We start from the raw sequence: 27,472 nt of genomic DNA on the forward strand, positions 1-27,472 counted from the left end.
GCTCGCTTTCAGAAAATCGGCACGAATGGAACGTCGTAAATCTTCATCTCCTTTCGGGCGCGTTAGAATTCTCGACTTTGCGTTGTGCGATGGACCAGGAGAATTTAATTTAATTTTCAGTTGCAAACGTTGTTTGTCGCGTATGATCGAGTTACAGCTACCAGAGTTTTTAAAACGAATAATTACAGAAAAGTCTGATTTTTAAAAGCTTTTGATAAAAGTTTGTGTCTCTCGTTGCGTTACACGTTTTTCTCTATAACTTTCGTTTCGATTACTTTGGTAAAAGTTCTGAAGTAGAGACGTGAAAAACTTCTAGCCTTGAATATTAACTATAACTATATCTAAATATACATCACTATTTAAATATACCAATGTCGGGTCGGTGTTCTAACGACGAGATCGCGAGAGAATGGATATTGGACGTAACGCGAAAGATCCTTAAAAAGACGACGATTGCCGGCAATCGAAAGGAACAGTCCAGTCGGTCGAGTTCCGCGCGCCTCCCCCTTTTTCGAATCGTTTTCGCGGCTAGTGCTCATGCGCCTGGGCAACATATCACCGCGTCGAAGTAGCGTCGGGGACTGTGAATGGGACGACGACGCCGACGGCGACGACGCTCGACGTACGAGCTACGAGGGAAAGAGGACGAGCAGAGAGAAGTCAGTCTGGCCGCGCGCGCCTACGATCACTGTCGACCGCCGGTCTCACGTCGTTCTCTTCGTACCGGCGGGACGGTCGTTTCAATTTAAATTCTCTATCGTTTTCAACAAATGTAATTCTCGATCGTTCCCTCGAGTGTCTTTTTCCATCACGATTTCGTCGCGCGTTACATCATTCCTTGCGCTGTATCTTACCTTTGGTAATTTAGGAAAATCATTCTCTACTTTCCTAATTTCTGGTTTTTTCCTTCTGTCTGTTTGTTATTTTTTCCATGAAGCTTCTTCAATGGGATATAGCGAACGAATCTGTGAAATAGATAGGAAAATAGCAGCAACCGGTGCTTTTTATTTCTTTGATACACCGTAACGATTACGGGCTGCGTTCTTGCACGCTCTTTCACGTGGACCACGCGACAGTCACGAATTTAAATTACGGAGATTCTAGTTCGCCGTCGCTTGGAATGCTTTAATTTCTTCCACGGTGTCGGTATCGCGATCGACGTGGTGCCACTGGTGTCCATTGCGCGCTCTTTCTTTTCCAGGAATGCAATTTCGCGTGTCCGTACGACTTCTGATGTTCCACTGAGAATCGTCTGTCTCTGACAAAGTATAATTACACGGGAATACGACGACACAGGTAAGCGTGATAATTCATTGAGAATGAAGAAGATTATAATCAAGATTTCGATGAAACGTTTCGATCAATGTAAAATAAGCTAACAGGCGTATCGTTCGATTTTCTTCGCAGCAAAGTGTTCCTTTTTCTTTCGCTCGAAAGTCATAACTGTAATATATGAGCTAATACAACGCGCGACACTGATACAATTTTTCATCAACGCGCTGCTATCTTCGCATAATATTGAAATACATACGTGCCTGTGAATGGACATCCATTTCTACTGCGACTCTTTAAAATTGCCTCTGTTTTTCTAGCGCGTGACAAATTGCAACACCTACTCGAACAATACGCCAATAGAACATGTAGTCAGAAAGTTGTTAATCCACGTACTTTAATCTACACTTCATACTGGAATGCACGTGTTCGTTTCTATTTGTACACGCATTGTTACAAAATCTGTCTTTACGATTTTTAATCCACGCGTTTCTATCTCTACCAAATATTAGCATACACGTGTCTGCGTACGACGTTCGTTTGTATTGCGATTCCCTAAAATTCCATGTCGAGCTTCTACGCACCGTTTGAAGTAGGCCAAAAAACAACGAGCGCAAACGCGATAGCAGAGACAGGTTAGAGAAAATAGAGAGGCAAGGTCCGCGATGTTCGGAGGAGCGTAGGCTGGCGAAAAAAGAAGAATAGAAAAGAAGGCGATTGGAATGGGACGTTGGTAGGTGATCGAAAGGGGGAAAGGTGATCGGGACAACGTGGAAAGGACTCTAGCCAGTTCTGAATGACTGGCTGCGGGCAAGTGTTGCCACGTGCCGACGAAAACTTGGCCCGATAAATCATGAATAGGGTCTCGTGAGTGTGTAGCCAATCTTGTTTCGGACGGGGCGGTCGAAATTTCGAAAATCGAACGTCGGCAACCGCGAACGATTGAACCTTTTATCGCGAACGGTGTCAGAAGTCGGAGGAAACCACTTACCGTCACCTGCGTCCCTTTCCGCCGACTCGTTCGAAAGTGTATTAACCAACTTCGACGTGCAGATATTTACGAGGATGTAAGCGTTCCGAGAAACCGAGGCGCTTAGCCGGAGCCGGTGCGATGCGGTGCTCTCAAAGTAAAGGCTCTACCTGCTTTGATTCCGCAACGTTTTCGCTCTTTAATTGAGATACTTTCGTCTTTATCGTTAATGAGCGAAATTCTTTCGATCCGTCCGAATGATATCGAATTTTCGGACACATCGAATTTTAATGGAAATTACATACCGTGATACTTGCTTTAATTTGCTTTCATTGGATATATCGAGAAACATGTTCGTGATGTTTTCTTATTATTCGTTTCCCGAGATCCCGTGCCGATACGCGGGGTAAATGTGAAATTGCGCTGTGAAACATTTGTTCTATGTATCGAACGCACAAAGAAATTCGTGACTAGCTAGAACGATCGCTTTTCCGTGCGATAGGTCTATTACGAGTAGGCACGCTAGAAACAAGTTTCAATAGGAACAAATTCTGGAATTTATGCAATATACGGAATTTAGGATTTATGAATATACAATAGAAACAAGCTTCAACGCGAAGAAATTATGATAGCAATTTGAAAATCGTCGTTTAAGTGCAACAGCACAAGAATAGACACTGCATATTATATCTCTGGCAGAGTAATAAATTGTTTTAGAATCGAAACAAGGAAATATCTAACAAAGAGAAGTCGAGCGTTAAATCCACGGTATCCGCGTGGGTGCTTGGCAATACCGCGCGTAAGCATAAGACAGAAATTGGAGAATTTTCAGTCTAGTTACCGGCGATACCTCGTTCTCGTCTCTGATCAGTCGGTTTATCGTCGAAACGAAGGGAAGGTAAACCAAATGACGACGACGAGTCAACGACCAACGCGGGAAGACAAACAGCGCGAGATAAAAAATTTCGCGTACAGAAGAATACACTCAGCCAAGGTGATGAAAAGAGATTGCAGTTTTTTGAAAGTTGCGAACAGCGGGCGTGAAGAAGTTTGGAAAATACACGAGGTGGCACTCGGCGTGACTTTCGACGCGGAATAGAAACAAACAGCGTTTCGGTGATTTGCCCTAGCCTGTCTACGAAAATAAACGGAAGGTCCAATAACACGAAAATAGAGCGTGTATCTCGCGTATCGGCGACCGCTATTTCGATTTGCACACAATCGAGCAACGCCTTCGCTGTTTGCTCTAGATCTCGCCATCACGGCCGATCTTGCTGTAGCAGGATTTATTGTTGTCTGACAGCAAGGATGGTCTCATGACACTCGTCAAAGCTATCTTTAACTCGTCGATGACACTTGTAACTCACGGTATGATTAATGTAGTCTCATAAATTATTCGCCAGACGGTTGTCGAGTTTATCCAACGATTATGCGCGCGTCGATCATCCGCCATTCCTACTTGACGAGCTCGTCTAATTAGAAAATGATGGTCGAACAGTAAACGAATAGAAATTGAATCGGGCAGCTCGAGGCTCGTGGCTTCGTATAATCCGTTGACGCAATCGAATCGAGGCGTGCCTAAAATTCTCTATGTAACACCATGTGACACAGATACCGAGATCACCTTTTTCGAAAGTCGGCCCCCATGATCGCATCGAGTCACTTTCTGCCGGTCTGTAGTCGAGATTCCCCGTCGCAAATCATTCTTCGTGATTACTTTTACCTTCGAATCGAACGCGATCCACCGCTGAGTCGTATTTCTCGACGCTTGGTTTCTATTTCTTGCGCTGCTCCGGTAATTCAAAGAAATTAATTCGGGGAATTCAAGGATACACCGTTTGCAAATTGGAGGAGAAAGGACGCGGTTGCTCTCGTACTTTGTGGGTTATGAGACCGTTCTTTTGTCATTCGTATCTGTATGAAACCACGGCCAACCGTGGGTCATACGAGTCCCTATCCAATAGCATTCGCAGAAGCTGGGCTGCTTGTTCTCGTAAAAAATTGTTATAAAAAAGGAGCCGTCAAAAGAGAGTGTCCTATCCCGCTCGATGGACCTTATCAGATTCCATCGAGTTGCAGCATGACAAGGTCCCTGACACGCAACATGCTCCGCGAACCTTACGATTTAACCCTCGTCGTATATTTTTCTCGTTTTCTTCTTTCTACGATCCCTCTATCCCCTATCATTTATTTCTTTTGATCGGACGTTACCTTTCGACGTTATTTAATTCGACGAGATTTAATCGATCAATGCGTTCGCTGCTGCGTTAAATAATTTCCATTTCACGCGGAAATCGCATGATATCCGTTTTAACGCGTTGACTGGCATCGTTGATTCGTTAAATTTCTTTTTACCCAATCTCTTAGAATCATTAAAATAGGATAAATTTCACGAAGTAAAAAATCACCGACGTAATGTTTCGCATATTTTTTCATTGAAAATCAAACGTCATCGCGTAGGTACGTTGCAATCTTTTGCAACAGCCGGAGCAAAACATGTATTTGTATAAAATTCGTGAGACAGTGAACGCGTTAAATCTCAATATTGATCTAGTCAACGAAGCGACGACGCGCGTCGCCGTCATAAACGCGCGAACGAACGTTTACAGTTTGCGTATACACACCCAGAGCGTTACTCCAGATTTCGCGGGGCTTTTCCTTATGCACGGTTCACCGTGTAACGTTCGCTTTCGAGAAACTTCTAAATATAGTCAGCAGTATGAACAAACGTGTTCCACATATGTAATAGCTTAAGCGGACACATGCGTGTAGACGCGTAGAAGGCACATTGGCGCGAGACCATGGCGAATTGTAACGTGCTCGAAGAATACCCGAGGCGTTCGATACCGCGACTCCTCAAGGAAATAGTAATAAAAACGTGCTACAACCAGGTACATTTACTTTCTCTCGCTGACCTTCGTCAGCTGGCGAGTCGGCCGCGGATTTCGAAAACGCCTTTCCTCTAACTTTTCACCGGCAATCGCGAATGAAAACGAATGCCAAATGAGAAAACGGTGACTCTTCCTGTTGGCTTTGACGAAGGAAAATGACGATGGTCTCGAGGCTCAAAATTTGTTACGGGGTTACAGGAAACTTTGATCGTTCGAACTATCGAGAGCTGAAAAATTCCGAACGATTGTTCCAAAAGAAAAATTAAGAAACGAGAATGAAGATCGAGGAACAATGGTGCGAATTTGTAAGGTCGATCGGAGAATCCGAAAATTCTTAAAAAGAAAGTATCGCGGTTTCTTTTGATTAAAAAATTATTTATGTAGAACAGGGGACTCCTTCACCCTGCCGAAAATTTATGTTTCCTGCGACTTTCACGACACTTTTAGCATCGATAATGAGGTTTTGATATCTTTATTATCTGTAAATCTTCTCAACATCGAATTTATGTGATTTCGAATTACGTTATACGTGACATCGAGTTTACTTTAATGTGGCTGGTGATTGAAGATAGGGTAGAATTTAACGCGCGATATTTTTGTCAAATTTAAACTTCAAAGAGGCGAAATTTCACATGCACCAACCTAATATAAGAACTGGCCACAAAGTATTTTTTCCAGTCACATGGATTTTTATACACGGCGTAGCCCGTATATGTTTTCATTAAATATGCTTATTCTTGCGCAGCATTTCGCTCACGAATCACAACATTTCTCATACTCGTTCGATCCGTATATTATCGTTCCTCGAAGTTTATCGAAAATGACGGAAGTTGCCTTCGTTTCCGGAAAATTTGCCTGTTATCCGCTGTTCGAATAGGGACAATGAAAAAGGAACGAAACGGAAGGAATATAATTCTGACGATATTGCACGGCACGTACGTTACGACTCGCGATCTTCCGCGATAAAGCACGCGTTAGGTGGAATATTTATTTAGCACGACGCGAGATAAGGGCGGGAAATTTATCCGGGACAAGCGGAAATACGCGCAGTGAATGCCACATTATGAAGTTCCATGTACAGGTTTCCATGTCCGTCGCTTCGAACCAGCACCTGTCGCTTGTTAAAACGACCTCTATCGTTTCGCGCAATTGCATCCGAGAAAACAATCGTCCACCAAAATTCTCGCTTCCTTGATCTCGCCTCTAAAAATCTATCACCTCTTGCATTATATTTTCGCGTGTTCCATACATTTTACGAATGAAATATTCCAAAAAGGAAAAAAGGAAGTAGTCTGAAGAGGAAGCGAGGGAAACAGAGTTAAAAAATAAAATAACAGAGGAGAAGAAATAGAGGGCAGAAAAATATTTTGAAAGAAAGAAGCTTCTTTCCACACCCTCGTTCGATAGGCTTGAAACGCGTTAAAAGGAACGATTAACCTGTTGCCGATGGAGTAAAACGCGAGCTTCGTTAAGAATGTGTTAAAGATCCGGCTCTTAGCGTTGGCTGTGAACCTCGCCACCATGAGCGTAACCATATCGACGATTGTTCACGACGCCATAAATCTGTTTCTGCGGCCTTTTAATATCGCATCTGTTTACGACCTCCATCTCGATACGGCTCTCACGATTTCTTTCGCGCGGAGAGAGAAAGAGAACATCTGTATTTAAACGCTACTATGAAAACAGGCAAAGGACGAAAAAGAATAAGAAAAAGAAGAAGATGAGAAGAAAAAAGAAAAAGGAGTGAAATAAAGCGAAGAGGAAAAATAAAAAGTACAAGCATTCACTGAGCAAAAGAAGGCGTAAGAGTCAGCCAGCTACGCAAGATTCACGCGAGTCTCTCACGACACAAGCGTAACGTATAGGCACGCTCAATACGTCTTCTACCTCGAATTTAATGCCCGTCGTTTGTTCCAGCCACCAAGGGAATATAATGAAGAGATTACGATTCGTCGCAACAGCAGATTCGATTTCGCCTTGGCGATAGTTGCAAGCGGGCGATAATTCTTTACTAATTAAGGACACGTAACGTTGGAGCATCGCGACGCATAAATGAACGTGGGTAGCGGTAAACGAGTACCGAGATATTCTTAGTAAGACGTCATGTATCCGACTTAATTGAGCCACGTGCCTTGCAACGCGTCAAACGGAAATTTGTACGAATCAGTTTCAAAGTTAATTAGAGTCTCGGTGGTAAGTAAACGTTCCGTCAATGTAACACGATGGAAGATTTGCGGCTCGTGTTTCGTCGTTTCGCGTCACCGCGAATAGGGTCGCTGGATGGAAATTTCACACCGTTGAATCTACCATTTCGTAAATTATTCGGGTCGAAACAATCGGAGTAAATTTAATAAAACTTGCCCGTAAATTCAATGGAACGATATCGCGTGATTAATTGATTCTCGCTTATCATGCAGATGAAACGAAATATAAAATATCGAATGAAAAAACGGTAGTCAAAGTCGATTTCGCGGCCCGATTGCTTTTAAGCTGGCTAAAAAAAAAAAAAAATCACGAACAATACAACCAGACTGGGAGATAAATCTCTCGATAAGAGAATGAAGTCTTCATAGCCAGCGTCCAAACGAGATATCCTGTCAAGATTTTTATCTGTTTAATTGCCGGCAGCCATTAAAAGGTATATTCGACCGATGCAAACGCTTAACCGATTTATTCCTTGCCACGTACGAAATTATCGATCCGACTGTGACAGTCCACCCGCGGAAAATTAATTTCTTAGCCGCCCCCGTTTTCGCGTGCGCTTAATAACCCCGCACACCTCGTTAATTACCATTGGGGCAGCTGAAAGTCACGGCGCATTTATCACCATGTCGAAGTCCAACCCGAAGAACAACGCCATCGATTTTCGTTCGCAATTTCCTGCAGGGTGAAATAAGATTATTCGAGCGAAGCTAATCAATTTGTCGAATTCGGTTATGAACAATTTTTAAGCGATCTACGTTCGAAAACAAGCTGTTAACTCGTTATTAATGGTGTGGTAAGCTGCGAAACATTGACAGCTCGACGGCCATAGCTTTTTTACGTTTCCCCGATCGATGTTAATATTCTAAATTTGTAATTATCGTAATCCAGTAGCTCGTCTATTTTATTTCCATAGGCCAGTTTGCCGTCTATTTTCAAGTTGGAGATTAAATCTTAAGACGTTGAAGCTCGGATCACTCGAATAATCCTACGTTGCTGTATTTTATTCCTCGACTGTTCCAACATGAAATTTCGTTGAAAGTTTTCTAGTCGAACGGTATGAGGATTAATAGAAAAGCCGTGTGCGGCTGACGTGCACAAGTCGCGTTCTAATTTTGTTACCATTCTCTTAGTCGCGTTTCTATGTCCATCGTGGACGTAGCAATTGCGTCGATGAATATCGGTTCCCGCGTCGATCTATTATAAGTGCTCTATTTTAATAACGCGTCAAAAACCGACGAGGTCGTTGGACAGAATTTTAAATGTGTTCACAAGTTGCAGTTACGTAAGAGAGTAGGTTGTCGGTACTTAGAAGAAGACGAAAAGATTTCGCGATTGTGCGTCGCGACGATACGACAGTATAGAAAAAGAAAGGAATGACAACGATGCGTTGAGTCACCGTCATTGATTAACAACGTCGGCTTTGCCTCCATCTGAATCACAAGCGAGGCATCGTTTTCCTGTTCGTGAGAACGTCGATTCAGCTTTCATTATATTTGAAGATCATAGGAGAAATGAATTTTATTAATTTTCTAATTTTATGCTTAAAAGATAATGTTTTAACGTTAACGTTTTATTACGCGATAATATACAGCGAATAGTATTTTTTATTCTCCCATAAGGAATAGGAAATATTCCGCTATTTTCATTTGTGAAATATTCGTACAAAGAACGGTTTGATGCGTTTCGATCGTCGAACAAAGGAAATGTAAGAAAATTGGGTGAGCAAGGGAACATCGTAAAGGCGTGCTCGATGCTGCAATATCGGAAAGGCGAAGTCAGATTCGATTTGAAAGCTTCGTATGTGGATGAAACGCGGTTCGATCGATCACGAGAAATGTATCTCTTTTGTAAGCTGTCGATGACGCGCGGTCCACCGCTCGGTAACGCAATAGTTTAGGCGGAAGAAGGACATTGGTAGCAGGTAGTTAGCGGTGAACGAAAAGCGAAATAGTAGGAAGAGGAAGTGTGGCACACCGTTGGAGATCGATGGTGTTTATTGCAACCCCGTCGAGCTTACTGGATTCATCCATTACCTTCTCTATATCTTTCGCCGGCGAGCTTGTGCTTTTATCGAATACCACTTGCAAACAGAAGCTCGATGCAGTCGATCGCTTGTAGCGCATGAACGAAAGATTCGCTTCCGTTAAGTGTAAACGGTAAACTTTAAAGACAGAGTTTTTTAATTATTGCGTACAACATCCTCTAAAGAGAAAAAAGAACATGGACATTGAATAGGACGAAAATTATGATAAATTAAATTCGAAACGAGCTGTAATGGTAAATGAAAGGAATTAATTTACGAAAGTTTCGCGCTTGGATATGATATCGGCAAACATGCAAAGTTTTTACATATTTTATACAAAGACATAAGGAAGATCGCAGGATGGAAATTCTAACGAATCAGGTTAGTACAAGACTGTAATGACAAATAAATGAAATCGATTTGTAAAGGTTCGGCAACTGGGCATGCTACTGGCAAACGTGGAGAGGGCTTGTCTGTTACTAACGGCGATCCACGTTTTACTCGATAAGGGCGCCTACGCCGACACATTCACCCTCGGGTATATCACCGGTTCGAAAAGACGTCCAGGCGACTTGGAGTATCAGCGTCCTGGTTACCGGATATCCGGCGCCATATCGCTCGCCGTGGAAGAGGTAACCGAACCGCTTATTTTTCCCCGAACGCTTCGAGACTGACCACAATTAGCACGGAAGTACCTAATTAACAACGATACAATTTTGGAATCCCTCTATTCCACTTATCGCAACATATTCTTGGTAAAATCCAGACAAATCTCTTCTCGAGGAAAAAGTTTCGTCGCGAACGCCTGAATGCCTTATCGAGAAAATGAACTTGGAATAATCTTGTCGTTTTTAGTTGGAAGGAAATTCTGAGCTAGCTCCCGCGATAGTGGAGTTCACTTTGAACGACACGGGGAAATAGAGCCGCGAGGATGGGCTTGAATTTAATTAATTCCACGAGAAGCATGTAGGATATATATATATTGCTTGGGTTGGTAGGTGAACGCAGGTGAGCTCGGTCGACGCGGACACAAGCTCGACTTCCTGGTCGCGGAAACTTATGGCGAAGAGGAGACCAGCATCCTGATGACCGCCGATCTCTGGACGAAGAATATCAGCGTTTACATAGGACCGCAGGAAACTTGCATCCACGAGGGCAGAATGGCGGCGGCGTTCAACCTTCCAATGATATCTTACGTAAGTAGCCTTTTCTTTCTTTCTTAGCCTTGACAAAGAATCCCGGTGCGTGTATGCGCGTGTCTATTTCGCGATTCTATGTGTTCGTGAGTCAACTGGAACGTTTCCACTTCGTTGTCTATTAACCCTTCGGCGATGTAACCCGACTACGAAGAATTCAATAACGAACTATTTCATTTCTGATTAAATAATTCTATTTACTTTACTAATTGAAGAAAAAATAGCTATTCCTTTCGTCGATAAAATTTCTTGTATTATTCCTAACAAATGGAAAAAGTACGATAGAATTTCGTAACGAAATATTAGTTCGCTTCCGATTAAACGAACTTCTACCGACTGAATCTACTTATACGAAAGAGAAGCCCTGTTATAAGAGAAACTATAGAGAATTAACCTCTTTCTTCGATATGCTTATCGTCAGCAAAACTGGTAACGCAACGAATTAAAAGCTGGAAAAAGAGGGGAAACGAATATGGAAACGTCGAAGAATGCTCTCACTCGCGTGCTCTTTAATACGAAATGCTTTCTCAATTACGTAACGACGAATGTATCGCCACGAAAAGTTGGTAGTACGAACGCAGTCAAACGAAATCTAGGAAAAGCTTCCCTCGGCACGAGGCTCCTCCTCTTTTAACGGAACGCGTGCCCTAAGCTTTAAAAGCACTTTGGTCAAGTAACAAGTTTGCTGTGTGCATGCTTTCAGCTTGATGCTACTTTTATCGCGGTTTCTTCGTATATCGACAAGATCGAGTACCACTGAGAGTCTTGGACACTCCTAACGTCTTTCCTTTCCATTAAACCTGGAACCTCTGGTTCGTTCGGATCTCTTATATTTCTCGCAATGTCGTAAGTTACTGGCGTGGAAAGATACAATCGTAAGGACCGCAGCACACGACCGAAAACAAACGTTACACGGCTTGTAATACCGAAAGTACAGTTGGACGTTGATTAATCTTCTAATTTGGCTCCGTAGTAGCCCAACTAAATCGAGAACTAACTAAAAAAATTGTATCTACCGTGCGATATGATTTCTATGCTGGATAAAAGCAGTATGCCGATTAATCAAGATCTATTATCTGGTTAATCGAAACTCCACCGTATATGTTTCGACTGTAGCGTATCGAACGTTGCGTTCCATTTAAATCGAGAACCGTGACCCTATGTAATAGCACGAACGGTCTCCGAAGTGTTTCGTTCGATCGTTTTTTCGCTTGTACCGACGTGATCTGGCGGTGCAATGCGCGGTTTAAGCTTCCAGCAGCTGGCGGGCCGACCGAGGAAATAAATTATTCGTCGACCACCGAGGAATACGAATGTGCGAAGCTGAGATTACGACACGTTTAACCCATTCAACGCCACGGAATGGTCAGCTCGGTTCCTTTATCTATCTCTATATTTCGCCAGTTGCTTCTCCCAGGGTTCCAGGCTCGTTAGCTCCAAACATTTTGCACGATATTCGAATTTAATCGACTTGTTTGATGTTTCGTACGAGGTAAGCGATGAACGATACGTGGAAGAATTACGAATCGTATGAGATACAGTAATGGTTGCTTAAATCGCAGTAAATCAAGAGTTCGCATTGTTATTCTCGTGGAAGGGTAGTGATTTTATTCTAGAAATATTCTCTTCAAGATAAAAAAAAGGATAGCTTTCGAAGGAGAACGCGAGAAACATATAACGCTACATATAATACTATTCTTGTTTATTCTGGACATATACTGTCTTTGACAAAATGTTTATGTTACGCTGACAAAATACGATATATAATATACGAATATTGTACTATAAATTTCACATTCGAAATGTCATCGTACCGATCCATTTATGCGAATTCATGCTTCTATGAATAAAGTAAATAGAGATTTGTCTCACTCTCTAAATATCACGCGATGAGAAATTTATATTAGAAATGTCATGTATATTTTTATATATTACGGGTTTGTATATTTTGCATACTATGACTAATGGGTTTTATAGCGAAGGTGCGATCGGAGAAATAGAGTTTTGTAGAAAAGGAAAACAGAGGATGGAAGATAGAGACGATAAAGCGTGCCAAGGGGAAGAAAGATGAAACTATTTCTGGCGGCGATTCGTTAAATTCTTTTTAGTCTCGTGACTATTCTGACCGAGCGAGGAAATCGAGAAAAGAAACCATTCATCTTCCCTGCAAATTATCCAGATCATTGAATACTTACTTTCCTCTTCGACGCTGCGACGCGGTGTCGAAAAATATAGCAACGCTGTTTCACGAATCGTTTAACGCGAGCTACCGCCTCCGATTGAACTCGCGCGAAATTAATCGACCCGACGATAAAAATGCGTCTAATAATTCGCCCCATTGTCGAACGAAAGAAACTAATCGATTTTATCTATCCCGATCAATTTTACATTTTTAACGTACATTAACGTTCATAAGTATATGAACACTTTTGTCAATTTGCAATAACGTTAAGTATAATTATCAAATAATGGTGAATTATTATACTAATTAGAGCCAACATTTACTACCTTTCTATGGGATCTGAAGGAGTATAAATTTTAATTTTCTATTAAACGAAATAGAAATATTATATCTTACTATTCCATTTATAAATGTTATCGTTTGTCAAGGTTTGACAATTGGGGAGCTTTCGTGAGTGTCAGTTCTAGCTTTTAAATATTTGAAAAAAGTTTTATTAAGAATAGAAATAATTATACGTAACTATAGCGATTATAAAGAACAAAATATCCAAATACCTTTGAACAATACTGTATTTGTCGTACGTTTCCAACTCGATCAGATCTCGCGATCCTTATCGTTATTATCAAATTTAATATCCTATTGCATTAATTAATCCAGTTCAGGTATCAAACGAGACAGCCGTGAATCATCGTACATATACGATTTCATTCGCCCTGTTGTTCGATTTTCCGCTGGTCCGTTATATTGCGAGTCCAGCTGACACACTAATCACTCGCATTACGTGTCCCTCGCTTTCCAACCTAGTAATAGACCAACCTAGAAACTCAATGTAGATTCGAAACTGGCTTGCCGCACGTGGAACTAGCCACGCAATTTATCTTTGCGCATGGTTCCGTTTGAAATATTATACGACATTAGGTGTATCACGACGATTACGTTCATCAATTTGCAAACTTTGTTTCAGTTTTGTACTCATCGCGAATCGTCCGACAAGAAGGAATTCCCCACGTTCGCGAGAACGAGACCACCCGATACGCAAATCTCCAAGTCCGTCGTTTCCGTGCTGATGGCATTTAACTGGACGAAAGTAAGTAGAATAAGCCGCGACGCAAGGAGTCGTCAGACCGATCCGTGAATTTTAATAGATTTCATTTTAGATTCTATACTCGATTCGATTTTATAGGTTTACTTCCGAGTTACTGTAGATTATGATTTTTTTTCAATTCGTCCGAATATCGAACAAAGTTTGAAATCGTCGCCACGCGTTTTACGGAACATAAGAATTTCAAAGAATATTGGCTTGGAATTCCTATGTCTCGAAATACCGTTGCTAGTAAGGTGGAACGCTTGAAAATTATAAATTGGTAACATCCCTGTAGCTTGGTTTGTAACGTTTAGGTGACGTTCATGTACATGAACTCGACCCTGTTCGAATTTAACAAGATGTCAACGATCGCGGAGACGATTCTATCGTCGTTCGACTCTGCAGGTGTGACAGTGAACTTTCTTCGTTGTTGGGAAGAACCATATCACGTCACGCATATGACCAATCCGTTCCACAAACACGTCAGTGAAACATATCGGGAAACGCGAAGTGAGTATAAAACGATTTAGTAATTCGTAAGAGAAGAAAAGACGTAAAAATGGTGTTGCCTATCCAAGTTCGACAAAAGCTGCTTTTTTAATTTGCGACGATCGTCGTAACGGTGAAATGATCTTCGACGTTCCCTTTTTTTCAAATCACAAACGGCGTACCGTCTAAAATATAGTACCCGCAGTTTGATTTTTCGTCGAGTTTGTGTAAGAGCACATTTAGAACACGAACGGTAGCCCGCATGTTACGATTGCAGAAATTTCGCGCGGTGAATAGATACGGCACGTAATTTGCCTGATAACTCGATATATATTTAATTTTCTGTTAAAAATAGTCGTAAATTGACCTGCTTTGACTATTAAAAGCGGCTACAGAGAAAGTTGATTACTCGAAGGTAAACGTAATTCTTGGATTATTAAAATTTCAAGTAAAGGAAGGAAAATAACCGCTGAAATTCGATCGTTGAGACAGTACGACGCTTTTGTTCCAGTTTACGTGATTCTAGGGAATTACTATGAACACATGGGACTGCTGATGGCTCTGGACGAAAGGAAGCTCTTGGAAAAAGGTATAAATCCGCTGTAACATAATCAGGTACATATACTAGAGTGCAGTGTCATTAGATCGTAGTCTAATATTCGTCTTTGAAGCTTTACTAAAACCATCCTGCTTGATCATCTTAAAAAATACAGTTATTCTTATTTGTCGCGCAAGTGATTCAGACCTTCGAGGAAAAAGAATTCATACGTTTTTCTTCTCTATCTGTGTTTTCCACGCGAGTCATTCTAACGATCCTGTATAGATTTCTCATTAAATGGTCGTCCGCGGAGAAAAAAAGCATATCGCGTGAATTCGTGCCGCAGGCGAGTACTGGGTGGTCGGTGTCGATATCGAGCAATACGACGAGAAACGACCGGACAAGTACTTCCGTGGTTTATGGCAGAAGAAGACCAACTCGTCGATCCTGAAGGCGTATCGCAGCTACTTCAGCGTGGTAGCTAGCGCTCCAATTTACTCGAAGAATTTTACACGAATGGTGAATCAGTACAGGCAAAAGCATCCGTTTTATTTCACCAATCCACTGGCGAACATGGGTGGAATTATTCAGGTGACTATCATAATCACATACCTTGAGAAATTGTCATTTCGCTAATGGAAACACCTCCACGTTACTGATTGTGGATATTTATGAAGAGTCGGATTTTTATGGACGCAACTAAAGAAATAAAACTGAGATAATAGAAAGTTTCATTCTTCGACGATTGTAACGAACATTATACTTCCGATATTTTATATATTTGTTGCATATCGTGCGTGTTGTATTAGGTTGTCTGAAAAGTATCTTTCTTTCGCAAACGTGTTTTTTGCAACAGTGCACCTTCGTACAAAAGTTAAACCAAGTCTGAGAAAAAGTCGCGGTGTTTGTCTCAACAGAACAAAATGGATCGTACGTAATTCGACAAAATAATATAAAACAAGAAACATTGTGCGTCTATTATTTCCTCGTAAAACGAAAGAAACTTTTCGGACAACCTAATATGTTTAAATTTCCATAAAGACGTAAACCTATTATTCGACGTCGAACACTAGAAAATCCATGACGTCGATTATTTATTTTTTATCTCTGAAGATATCACATTCCTATCTTTCTTCTGCAAACATATGAAATTCTCTCTCGTCTTTCTCGTATTACAATTTTCATAACGCAATAAGCCACGGAATAAAAATAATTCCCATCGATCCATGACATTTGTACAATTTCTTCGCCATTCGACGCAAATGGAAAAGCATCTTCGACTCTTAAACGTAATCGTTTGTTTGTGTTATAAGGCAGATCGTGCCAGAAACGGCGTATCTGTACGACGCGGTGCATCTGTACGAAAGATCGTTGCTAAAAGCTCTGGACGAGAATCGGGACCCTCGAAACGGCCGTGAAATGGTGGCGACTCTTTACGGCGTTCACTATCGGAGCGCCATGGGGTACGTACAAGAAAAAGAGAAAAGACGAGGTGGATCGGGAATCGGCTGTTTATCGCGCCGGTTTACGATATGTAAATCAGTTTCGTGGCGGAACGATCTCGTGGCGCGAAAAATGCGCCGAAAATGGTCGACTCGTAGTTGGACGATGTATCTTCGACGAAGTGATTACCGTTAGCATGCCGTAATCGGGTGGACGAAGATGAAAACGAGGCAATTCGTGGTTCTTTGTATGTTTCGGCGAAAACCTAGCCGTTTAGCACATCAGAGAAATAATTATGCACATTCTGCGACTTTTGAGGATAAAAATAGAGATTAGAACGACGTTTATCTTTTTTCTAGATGACGTAAAGTAATTTATTTGTTATGCAAAAATACGAATGCATCGGAAAACATAGCCGTAAATAGCGCCCATAAGAAATATTTTACGACGATTCTACGATATCCTCGTGAACGCTATTTGTGACAAAGTTACCAATTGTTTTCGAAACTTGGAGAAATATTTTATGATCGTTGCTAGTAAAAACGTTCTATCGATTTTCTACTAAAATTTTGATCGTTGCGCGTTCTGTAAAATTTAATCGAGTTCGATAAAGTTGGAAAGTTGGAGCAGCTGTTATTTCTAATGGCGATTTATCCGGAAGATCGTAGTGATATTAATCGTGGAATTGGAGAAGGGGATACGAGATCACCTGAATCACCGTGGAAATATTTACGTCTGTGCGTAAGACGGTTTAAAGTACACGAGTCAAATAAAGCAGAGACGGCCGTTATTACGATGACGCAAGCGTCTAGAATGATAATTGACACTACGAAATAATTAAGGCTTTCACGCGGCTATCCTTGCTCTCGGATTCTCGTAATTTTCCTCCTCTCTTAAAATAATCGATGCTCGTATCTCCGCTATCCAATATCGTGGAATAATTGCTTGCATAATATTTCGTTATACCGTTTGACGAGTAACGAACTGCAAAATTAATAACGAGCGAAAGAGAAACGATGGTATAAAAATTGACGGGAAATAACGCTTCACGGGTTTCTTTGCGCAATTTATGAGGACTTTTAGCGCGCGTAAAGCGCGCGTTACGACGCCTGCCTGTTGCATGATATATCGTCTGTACAGATATATGGTCTACATGGACGAAAACGGAGACGCTGAAGGCAATTACACTCTGATTGCTCTGGACAATCGACCGACAAAGGGACACGGTTTATACCCTATAGCTTACTTTGTGGGAAAAGAGAACGGCACGAATCTGCCAGTAAGACGTTAACTGATTTTTTAACCATGCCTTTTTCTTACCGGCCACGTTCCATTGGTTTCGTTTATCGATTCACGTTTCACTTACAGAAACTTCGATTGACAAGGGATATTTCGTGGATCGGTGACGGGCCGCCCATCGCCGAGCCTCATTGCGGTTACCACGGTGAAAAATGCACTTGTACGTATACGACCATCGTTTTTATCGTTTCTGGTTTCGTCAATGGTAGCGATAAATCAATTTTTCGTGACACTTGATTGAGAAAAAAGAGGGAAATAAAGTGAAAGCAAAGAGGTAACGAACAACGTGTTCGGTTTCAACCGGTAAGACATAATGTTTCCCTTCGATAATCAAAACTTTTGGGCTCGTGAAAATGCGATCAGGGTAGAGGGTCTTGGTTCTCCTTCGAATTACCATTCGTCAGCTTTCTCCGGTACCTTTAAGGCCGATCGTTCGAAAATACATCATAAAGTTCGCCGGTCCGATCTTCAAATTTACATATGTAAATCTGTCCAAGAGGGAAGAAGGAGAGGGGAGGGCAGCTTTTGCCCTTCCTACCCGCCGATATCTTTTTCGTTTCCTTTAATTGAGATCGAATACATATCTCGACCACGTAACTGCGATTACGGATTATGCAACGAAACACAGTCGGCACGGTCGTGACCGATTTAAACGCTCCTGAACACGAGACGTTGAACGAGGGAGTATAATTAAAAAAGAATCGAATGGAGCGAGCATCTCTGACCCGAATATTCGAAACGATCGAATCGATGGTTCGTTTATTTAAAAAAGAATGAATAACAATAATGAAAAGGAAGCCGCAGATAAGATTGTCGTAGATCAGAATCTCCTGACTATAGACTAGAATATCGTGGACACTATAAAACTATAGAACTGTAGAAACGTGGAACTGTAGAGCTATGTATAGGACTATAAATTGCAGAACTTTGAAAGTACAGAGATATTGTATAGAACGATAGAAAAATATCTGGAACAGATTGGCCACTTAAGATCAAATCGTTTAGCTCACACGGGAGAAATCATGGGCGGTATAGCCGGCGGATTTCTGTTGATTATCACGGCGGTGCTGCTGGTGCTATACAGAAACTGGAAGTACGAGCAGGAACTGGATTCCCTACTCTGGAAGGTGAACTACAAAGACATCCAGATCAAAGAGAAGAAAGACGAGTCGTCGGGAGCCAATGAGGCGCCTACCAAATGCAATTCCAAGGTAAATGCCTGGCTTCGTTCTCTGTGTCGTCTTATACCAATTCTCTGTTATTCCCGTCATTTCCCTCGATCCAATTGATCCTGGGACTTTCGAAGCTCGACGTTATTCCGCCATCAAATCCCGCATGATACTCTTGCGCTTCTTATACAATGAGACCGACTGTGTGATCCTAGTAATCTGCTTATTCCATTATAAAGTAAATATTACGTACGTGGCAAGATTAGATAACTATAATATCTTACAATGTAGTAAAATTCCTGTTTTTTTTTTTTAAATAAACGTTAAACAATACCTAGCAACGTCCTTTTAACGAGAGAAATAATTTTCCCGGATAGACAACGACGCAGCCTATTGTGAGAACCAGCCAAGTTTCTCTCAGCTCGAATCCAGATGCTGATTTTCGTTACTCGATGATTTACACGCAAATTGGTGTTTATAAGGGGCGGATATTCGCCGTAAAGAAAGTTCGGAAGAAATCGATCGAAATTACACGGGAGATGAAGAAAGAGCTGAAAGTGGTAAGTATAGGACGAGCTCGAATGGATCGCTTAAATCGCGTTTACATTAGCCAACTATTGGTCGGCTGACTGGGTCGATCGACATCCAGCGTATACGTAACATCAATCAAACTCTGTCTTCCGATCGAACGATTTCTGATCGTTCGATAAGAAGTTGTCCGTTCGTCTGTTATTCAGCCCTCGTGCGATAATTTAGCAACCAACAGTAACAACGATTGGTAAATCGACAAATTATAAGTTGTAGATCGCATATAAGTTTGTCATTTCTTAGTTACAATTTATAAAATTAATTTGCAAAATTCTCCTTGTTTTATTGCCGATTATATCAGGTTGTCCCAAAAGTGTCTTTAAACCCTAATCTGTCAAATGTTGTGGTCTTTATCTTAAATAGGACAAAATGGATCAGACATAATTCAATAAAATAATATAAAACAAAAAATGTTGTGCATCTATTGTAATGTGCATCTATTCCTTGTAAAGCGAAAGAAACTTCTGAGACAACCTAATATTAGAAACTCGTAACTCGTAAACTTTCACTAACAATGTTAGTTTATTAGGCGGATGAGGACCTTCTCAAATAACTGAGCTAATATTGTTAGAGCTGCGGTAGAAACTTGTGGTTTTAACTATAGTTCGTGTCAATACTGGAAAATTAGTCTCGCGTGCACGAATCTATAATCCCAGAAATATATCTTAAATATATTCAATTAGATTATAAACAGGATACATACTACGATTCAGTCGACCAAGAGTTACTTAACCTGTGGCCTCGAGAACATCGAAACCCAATATACCGATCCATGTACAAATTAATGATCGTTTCTCTAGATGCGAGACTTGCGACACGATAATTTGAACGCTTTCATCGGAGCCTGTACCGATCCACCGAACATATGCATCGTCGTGGAGTATTGTGCTCGTGGCAGTCTCAAGGTAATTACTTGGACAGTTTATAATTAAGTAGACGAAACGTTCGCAATTCGTCGGTATAATTTTCTCGTCTTTTTTCTCGCAGGATATCTTGGAGAACGAGGACATGAAGTTGGATAATATGTTCATGGCGTCCTTAGTCGGAGATATAATCAGAGTACGTATCGTTCGAGAATCGACAAACTCTTTTGTCCAAAAAGGATCAACGAGAAAGGAAATTTTGTCACGAGAAATCTTCGAATAACATTTTGTCTTACGACGGTTCGCACAGAGAAGTAGTCGAGACAGTGGAATATAATTTTTCATATCGAAATCCCAATCGATCGTTGAAACTTTCCCTATCCTCGTGAAAACCCGTTGAAACTTCGTACTCGTACGATGTTATCGAGAGTTTCGGGTTATATCTTCTCAGAATTTCGCGTATTCAACCAGACGAGTGCAATTGATCCCAGAATCGTCGCCTTTGATAGAATTCGCCGTCCACAAGTTTGCTACTGCTTGTACGCTTTCCAGGGGATGATCTATCTGCACGAGTCCGTCATAAAATTTCACGGTTCGCTGAGTACGTCGAACTGCTTGGTGGATTCTCGATGGGTTGTAAAGCTGGCGGACTTTGGATTGCACGAATTCAAAAAGGACGCCGAGTGTGAGCCGTGCGACGTCATGAAGAAGTATCACGGTAATTTATCGAACAGATAATTTATGAACTTTTTGAAGAAAGACGCGATATGCGTATGACTTATCATGGGACAAACATATATTTACGGTAACGTGGAGAAATCTTCAGAAAGACAGAGTTCAACTAGAGCTATGTAAAACTTCCGCAATTTGTTCAATGAATTTTATTTCGTGGGCCTTTCTTTGCAAAGTTTTTCCATTTATGAATGACATTTGTCTTGGACAACGATACAATTAAAGTTTAAATTCGACAGGTTTGCTATATCGAGCACCCGAACTGTTACGATCGACGAAAAGCCAAGAGCCAGTCGTGCGAGATTATCAGAGAGGAGACGTTTATTCTTTCGCTATAGTGTTGTACGAACTTCAAGGGAGACACGGTCCTTTTGGAATCACGGAATTAACCCCTTCGGAGATATTGAAGAAAGTAATCGCGAGGGAACCTGATACAGAACCGTTCAGGTATTATCGTTATAGTCGCGGTCTGTCGACGGCAGAAGATACTTAAATTTTATGTGCTTTTGTTTTCACCCTGTCAGCTACTCTGTTTTCCTTGAATTATCTCAGACCACCGTTGAACCAGTTGGAGAACTGTTTCCATTTCGTGCGCGCTTGTCTGATGGAGTGCTGGGCCGAGGACCCTGAGACTCGACCAGACTTCAAGATCGTTAGAAACAAACTGAGACCTTTGAGAAAGGGCATGTAAGTTTGAATATCTCAACCCTTATTTTATATCGATAAAGCGAAGAATCGATTCTACGTGATAATTACATTTACTCAAGTAACTTGAGAATATAAATTCTCTAAAATTTAAATTCGCTAATACCGTTGTTAAATCGATAAAAGATCCTAGAAATATAAGTATTTAAAATTAATATCGATAAGCGAGAATATTCACTGGCTACATATAGTACGTTAAACGTAAATTAGAAAGCAACAAGGACGAAATATCTGCACGAGTGAGAATAGACCCAGCGTTTGCCATTTTAATTTCACCTGATAAAATAAATTTATTTTTATTTAATTCCGATTGTCAAAATAAAGCAAGATAAAGAAATAAAAGAGAGTAAAAATTGGAATAACTTAAAGATATGCTTTTCTCAGGAAGCCAAACATATTTGACAACATGATGGCCATGATGGAGAAATACGCGAATAATCTGGAAGCGCTGGTCGACGAACGAACGGACCAATTAACGGAGGAGAAGAAAAAGACAGGTTGCTCGACGTTCCATAAAATGCCACTCAATTAAAACCCTATCACGTTTCCTTCAAATTATAATACACGAAATTTTATCTTTCAGACGCGTTGCTGTATGAAATGCTACCGCGTTATGTGGCAGAGCAATTGAAACGAGGACACAAAGTTGAAGCTGAAAGCTTCGACAGCGTTACAATTTATTTCAGCGACATTGTCGGCTTCACCGCCATGTCTGCCGAAAGCACACCATTGCAGGTAATTTTTACCAGAATATTTCGAAATTTACCAACTACTTGTATTTTTGTATCGTATAATATCTATATTAAAATAATTGTACCAGAAGAGAGGAAAATTTACAACGTTAAATATCAATATCAACGTAAATATTAGCATATGAATTTCAAACGAAATTATTTCACTCGCAGGTGGTAGATTTTCTGAACGATTTGTACACCTGTTTCGATTCGACGATAGAAAATTACGACGTCTACAAAGTGGAAACTATCGGCGATGCTTACATGGTGGTAAGTAAACAAAGTATCTAAACGTGATACAGGATCCTGAATTATACTCCTTTCGACAGGTAAGCGGTTTACCAATTCGAAACGGTATTCAGCACGCAGGAGAAATAGCCAGTATGTCCTTATGCCTCCTAGAAGCCGTAAAACAATTTACAATTCGACACAGGCCGTTGGATAAGTTGCAACTACGAATTGGTATACATTCCGGTTAGTTCAGTGAGAAAACTTCGATATACGATTTTAGTGCCAAATACAACTAATCTACTTTTATTTCTCACCTAGGTCCTGTGTGCGCCGGTGTGGTCGGCCTAAAAATGCCACGTTATTGTCTATTCGGTGATACCGTGAACACTGCTAGCCGCATGGAATCCACTGGATCTGGTAAGTAATTATTAATTTGCATCAAGAGAGAAAGAAAGAAGATCGTAGATTTGAATATAATTTCCTGATGCGTCTGCTCGATATTAGGACTCCGAAATGATTCTTCCATTTAACATATTCGCCACTGTTATGTCGATCGCATTCTTACGAAAAAAGAAATACAACTTCGAGGTTTGCAGCGAATATGTTATATTAGTGTAGGATCTTTACTACAATTATTTTATTTACAATAAATGGATTAAACAGATGTTGATTAAACAGAAAACGATGGTTGTTTAACGTGAACTAATCACAATAACGTATCATAATTAAGACAACTAGATATTAGATAGATAGTTAATTCGTTCTTGTCCCTTAGCAACCCCTTGCCTTTTGTCTTAGTCTCGTGTCTTTCATCTTAGCCCCACCACGCACATGTACCGCAACCGCTTGTTTATAATTCACCCAACATCCCCCAGGCCCCTCGTCCGCGATACTACATTAGTATCTCGTGAATTTTCTGTGATATATGTAAACTTTGACGTTTCACATTGCCAAATATTCGTAACATTGTATCATACGTTCGATATCGTCTGCTTTTCAGCTTTAAAAATCCACTGCAGCAGAGAAACGAAGGAACTCCTAGATCAAGTTGGCGGTTTCAAAATAGTAGAAAGAGGATTGGTCTCCATGAAGGGCAAGGGCGAGCGTTTAACCTACTGGCTGATCGGCGAAGACCCGATCCTGCGAGAAGAGCGAAGCAGGGAACGAGAGAATCGAAGAAACGGTTACGCCAGAAACAATTCCAACCCTCTGATACCACGAAGCTCTCTTAAAAACAAATCTCTCGTAAGATCAACCTTCATGAGGTGCTCGAGCGAATCACCGAAACGATTACGCTTTGCGAGCTCGGATCAACTGAACCAGAAGTGTTCTGGCGCGAACAGTCAACTAGAGTCCATCGTCGACAACAGTCCGTGCAAGCCGAAAAGGTCTTGCGCAACGAGGCCTTCGTGCGTGGATAACTGGAGATCCTCCAGCAACTCGTGTCCGTGCGTGGAGAAATTGTGCGAACAAGAAACGCAAATCGACGTGAAAGATCTAACGCGGCATCGATCTGACGCGAACAATTCGCCTCTACGATCGAACTGGACGATCGGTAACGAGCCTTATTTTCCGCGTGCAGGGGTCAAGAATTTCCGGCTTGGACCGGCCGGGATCGCGCAGACAACCTGCAGATCCGCGCCCAGCAGCCCGAGGCACAGCACTCTGATTTTAAATTGTCAGAAACGAGCGGCGCAGTCGAACGAGGAGATAGACGGATGGGACGCTACCACGCCACTGATTTATTATCCGGGAGGACGATTGGATTAAGGAGCTGCCTGCCTGGCCACGAGTGCAGCTCCTATCTCGAGTCGGTTTGGAGCGCGCGATGTCAACACGACATCGAGGTGATTTAGTTGTCGAAGATCGAACCAGTGCCCGATTATATGTATATGAAAGTTTTGATTGTTCGTGTTGAGAGACGGGAGCGATGAAAGATCGAAGAGTTAAGGTGAAGAGTTTAAGTGAGAGTAAAGTTTGATTGGTGCGATTAATTTAATGGGGAACCATGGTTGTTTTCGATGAATGAAAGTCGTCGTGCGAAGCTCGAATGGCTGAACAGTGCGATGCTTCGATAATTGCGGAAACTCGAAGGATAAGGAGGTAGGAATTGATTGGAATTTTCTTCGATTTATCATAGTATTCGATAACTAGGCCAAGTTTTGGTTCTAACGATTCGACAATCACGTTCCGTTGTTATTAATCGATAATTTTAATCTAACGATTACACACAGACTGCAAGTGGTCGATTAACGAGTTCACTCGTCGAGCGACCATTCGTTTTCGAATATGATTTCCCCCTGGCTCGCAGTACACGATGTACCAAAGCACACCGTACGTACAAACGAGATATCCAACAGATGTATTTATACATTATTTATAGCATACGTAACTCGTGCACGGAAATCAACGCGCCATAACGGTATATTCCACGCATTAGCTTAGACAATCAAGAAGGCTCGTGCTTTTTATTCTATATAAGTGTCCTCTAGTCAATTTATTTTAATTTTACGCACCGTTCAGTTCTTACGACGCGACGAATCGAATATTCATGCGGCGTTTGTAATAAAAAAAACGTTTCTACACGAAGTTATCCACGAGACAGTGGAAATTCGATGAAATCGTACGATAACAACGCGAACTATGTTCTTTACTGCCGGCACGTAGTACTTAAGACGATTATTTATGGAGTAATATATACATGCATAATATATATATATATATATATCATAAACGACCGAAGAGACTCGTTGCTTCAAGTTCTTTCGATAATGCTTATCGTGTAATTAAGGAACCGATCTATCGTATGCACGGTACGAAAAACATGTGTAAGTTTATTATTCTTCTTGAAATAAAGAAATCATTAATAAATCGTTTGTCTGACGATAGTATTTAGATTGTTGTCAAAACCGAAGTACACGAATTTCCTTAAACACAATGGATATCGAGCAAACACACAGAGATTCGAGATAATTTCGCGGTATTGACTGAGATCTGGTTGTTGCACGTAAGTGCAATGGCATGAAGCGTGTACGAGCGAGCGGGCGCACGAGCACGATGCGTGATGAAACGGCGCCGATAACGCACCAAGATCCATTAAATTATTAGCATTGAAGAAATTAATTGAACGCAAAACGGTGATTGCACGCGTTCTCTTGCATCTGCTGCTGTTTTATCTGCCGCTGCGCGGCTCGCGGATTTGTCGTGAAAAATTGGAAAATATCGATCAAAGTCGAGCACGTCTGTGACTACGACGAATGAACCAAGTAACATCCGCGATTATAAAATTAACCGACGACACGCGGTTTACCAATTGCATCAGTGAAGCGTTTCACCGCGAGGGAAAAGTTCGTAGCCGCGCGGTAACGATCGCGCCGATGAAAGTCCAGTTGCGGTCTTTCAGGGACATTAATCGCACGCGTACATGCGCATGATTCATTTACGCGGAGAACATCGTCGATAGAGATTCGTTTCGATTTACAGTTAACAGGTTGATGTTAGAAAGTTCCGCTTGAATGGGACAACGATAGGGGAGGCCGGTACGTTTGGATATGCATACCAGCGACGTTCCATTCCTTTTTAATAATCTAATAGGTACTGTTACGTTTATTTATATATCGAGCAAGTCGAACTCGACGATCAGTCGTGCCTCCCGATCGCGAAAACTATAACTAATGCCGTTAGTGGCTCGTCAGCTAACTAAACTCTTCGTTACTTTAATTTGCACGTCTCGTTACGTGCGTCTTCGTAACACGTGATCGCGATACGCCACGGTTCTCACTCTCTGCTTAAGTGTGAAACGCTCGTGCAAATACTAGAATGACTTCTGAATTTATTGCGCCATTTACTATTCGGCGTCTTTCGCAAACTCGATAGAGCAAATGAATAGTAAGCTCGTGGAGAAAATTCTTCCAGTCGTTTCCCCGTTCCCCTTGAAGGCAAACGTGTAAACGACAACGTTTCAACCTTCGTATTCCTCAAAACGCTATTTCTATTCTCGTTTATCGGTAACGAGCTCCAAGTCAATCCTTATACTTATAAATCTGTCCAAAGAGACCAAAGGACGAACGTTTGGTATAATACGTACGACGTAGGAATCGAACACCCTGTATAACGAGGCGACTCTTATATACAGAATAGGGTACTATCTTATTTACGGTGAAGTGGTTGTCGGCCAACTTAGAGGAGCGGCCATCATTCAATCAAGCCGGACAATTTAAACAGCCTGATTCACGCAGCGAAATCATTTAATATTTGACGTCAAGCACGATTATCGTATAACGGTGCGTAATGGCCGATTGTTTATACAGGTTGCAAGCGGCGCCGCAATTTTCAAATGGTGTATCTGCCTCCTGAGAACGAGATGTTGTTGAACGTTGTCGGACGGAGCAATGTTGTAAAATGATCCGTCATTAGCGGCGGACACAAGTGACGAGTACAATTACTCTTCAACCATTTACTGCTAATAGGCGAGCAAACCGAAGAAGAGAAAAAGAATTCGTTGCCTCGTACCCTGCCCCTCTTCTCTTCAGCTCGTCTCACCGCCCCTTCGTACATCGATAAACCATGCTCGTCGTACAAATTCACGCAAATCCCACGCACGTATAATTCCCAATTATTCTGTAACCTCGTATTCATTCGCTTAAATATTAATCGCGTCGGCGACGCTGTATTATTTCGACTTCACGCTCGGTCGAACGCGAACGGTCTCTCCGTAGAGCGTACTTTTATTAGGTTCTCCTTCTGCCAGCCTGTGTTTCTATTTATAGACACGGAATTATCTTCATCCGCCGTAGAACAATACGTTCAGAGTGGTAAAAAATTTTGATAGGAGAATGCTAATCTACGCGGTTCATCG

The 27,472-nt window shown here is 41.5% G+C and overlaps 2 protein-coding genes and 1 long non-coding RNA gene across 4 annotated transcripts in view; 2 read left to right on the forward strand and 1 right to left on the reverse strand.

The window, feature by feature from the left end:
- Nucleotides 1-27,472, reverse strand: part of LOC125384709 — a 121,467-nt gene that overhangs the window by 92,532 nt on the left and 1,463 nt on the right. The window lies entirely within an intron of this gene.
- LOC105667140 (guanylate cyclase 32E) lies at nt 648-25,485 on the forward strand. 2 transcript variants are annotated; one of them, XM_020868476.2, is made up of 24 exons: nt 648-859; nt 1,202-1,296; nt 9,790-9,993; nt 10,360-10,557; nt 13,704-13,826; nt 14,138-14,333; nt 14,824-14,901; nt 15,197-15,441; nt 16,168-16,313; nt 17,434-17,572; nt 17,662-17,752; nt 18,598-18,803; nt 19,139-19,321; nt 20,150-20,254; nt 20,337-20,408; nt 20,765-20,930; nt 21,184-21,391; nt 21,497-21,631; nt 22,034-22,146; nt 22,233-22,384; nt 22,555-22,653; nt 22,713-22,857; nt 22,933-23,031; nt 23,615-25,485. In XM_020868476.2, exons 3-24 carry the CDS (start codon nt 9,805-9,807, stop codon nt 24,382-24,384), a joined length of 3,858 nt encoding a protein of 1,285 aa, XP_020724135.1. In that variant the 5' UTR covers nt 648-859; nt 1,202-1,296; nt 9,790-9,804; the 3' UTR covers nt 24,385-25,485. The 2 variants fall into 2 exon arrangements, with proteins under 2 accessions (XP_020724135.1, XP_048260252.1); XM_048404295.1 differs by having other exon boundaries at nt 14,839-14,901.
- The window catches only part of LOC100647330 (receptor-type guanylate cyclase Gyc76C), a 75,854-nt gene continuing 72,962 nt past the window's right edge, over nt 24,581-27,472 (forward strand). Inside the window, exon 1 of the mRNA XM_048404293.1 lies at nt 24,581-24,717. The gene's annotated coding sequence lies outside the window, so the exon portion shown is untranslated. The remainder of the gene's footprint in view (nt 24,718-27,472) is intronic.

This window comes from Bombus terrestris, chromosome 3 (assembly GCF_910591885.1).
Source record: "Bombus terrestris chromosome 3, iyBomTerr1.2, whole genome shotgun sequence".
Taxonomy (NCBI): domain Eukaryota; kingdom Metazoa; phylum Arthropoda; class Insecta; order Hymenoptera; family Apidae; genus Bombus; species Bombus terrestris.

What these genes read in the sequence shown, in the direction of transcription:
- LOC105667140 (XM_020868476.2), top strand. Translation starts at nt 9,805, where the DNA reads ATGCTACTGGCAAACGTGGAGAGGGCTTGTCTGTTACTAACGGCGATC. An exon ending in AAGGAAGCTCTTGGAAAAAG is followed by an intron (nt 14,902 to 15,196) that starts GTATAAATCCGC and finishes TTCGTGCCGCAG; the next exon opens with GCGAGTACTGGGTGGTCGGT. An exon ending in CCGAAAGCACACCATTGCAG is followed by an intron (nt 22,385 to 22,554) that starts GTAATTTTTACC and finishes TTTCACTCGCAG; the next exon opens with GTGGTAGATTTTCTGAACGA.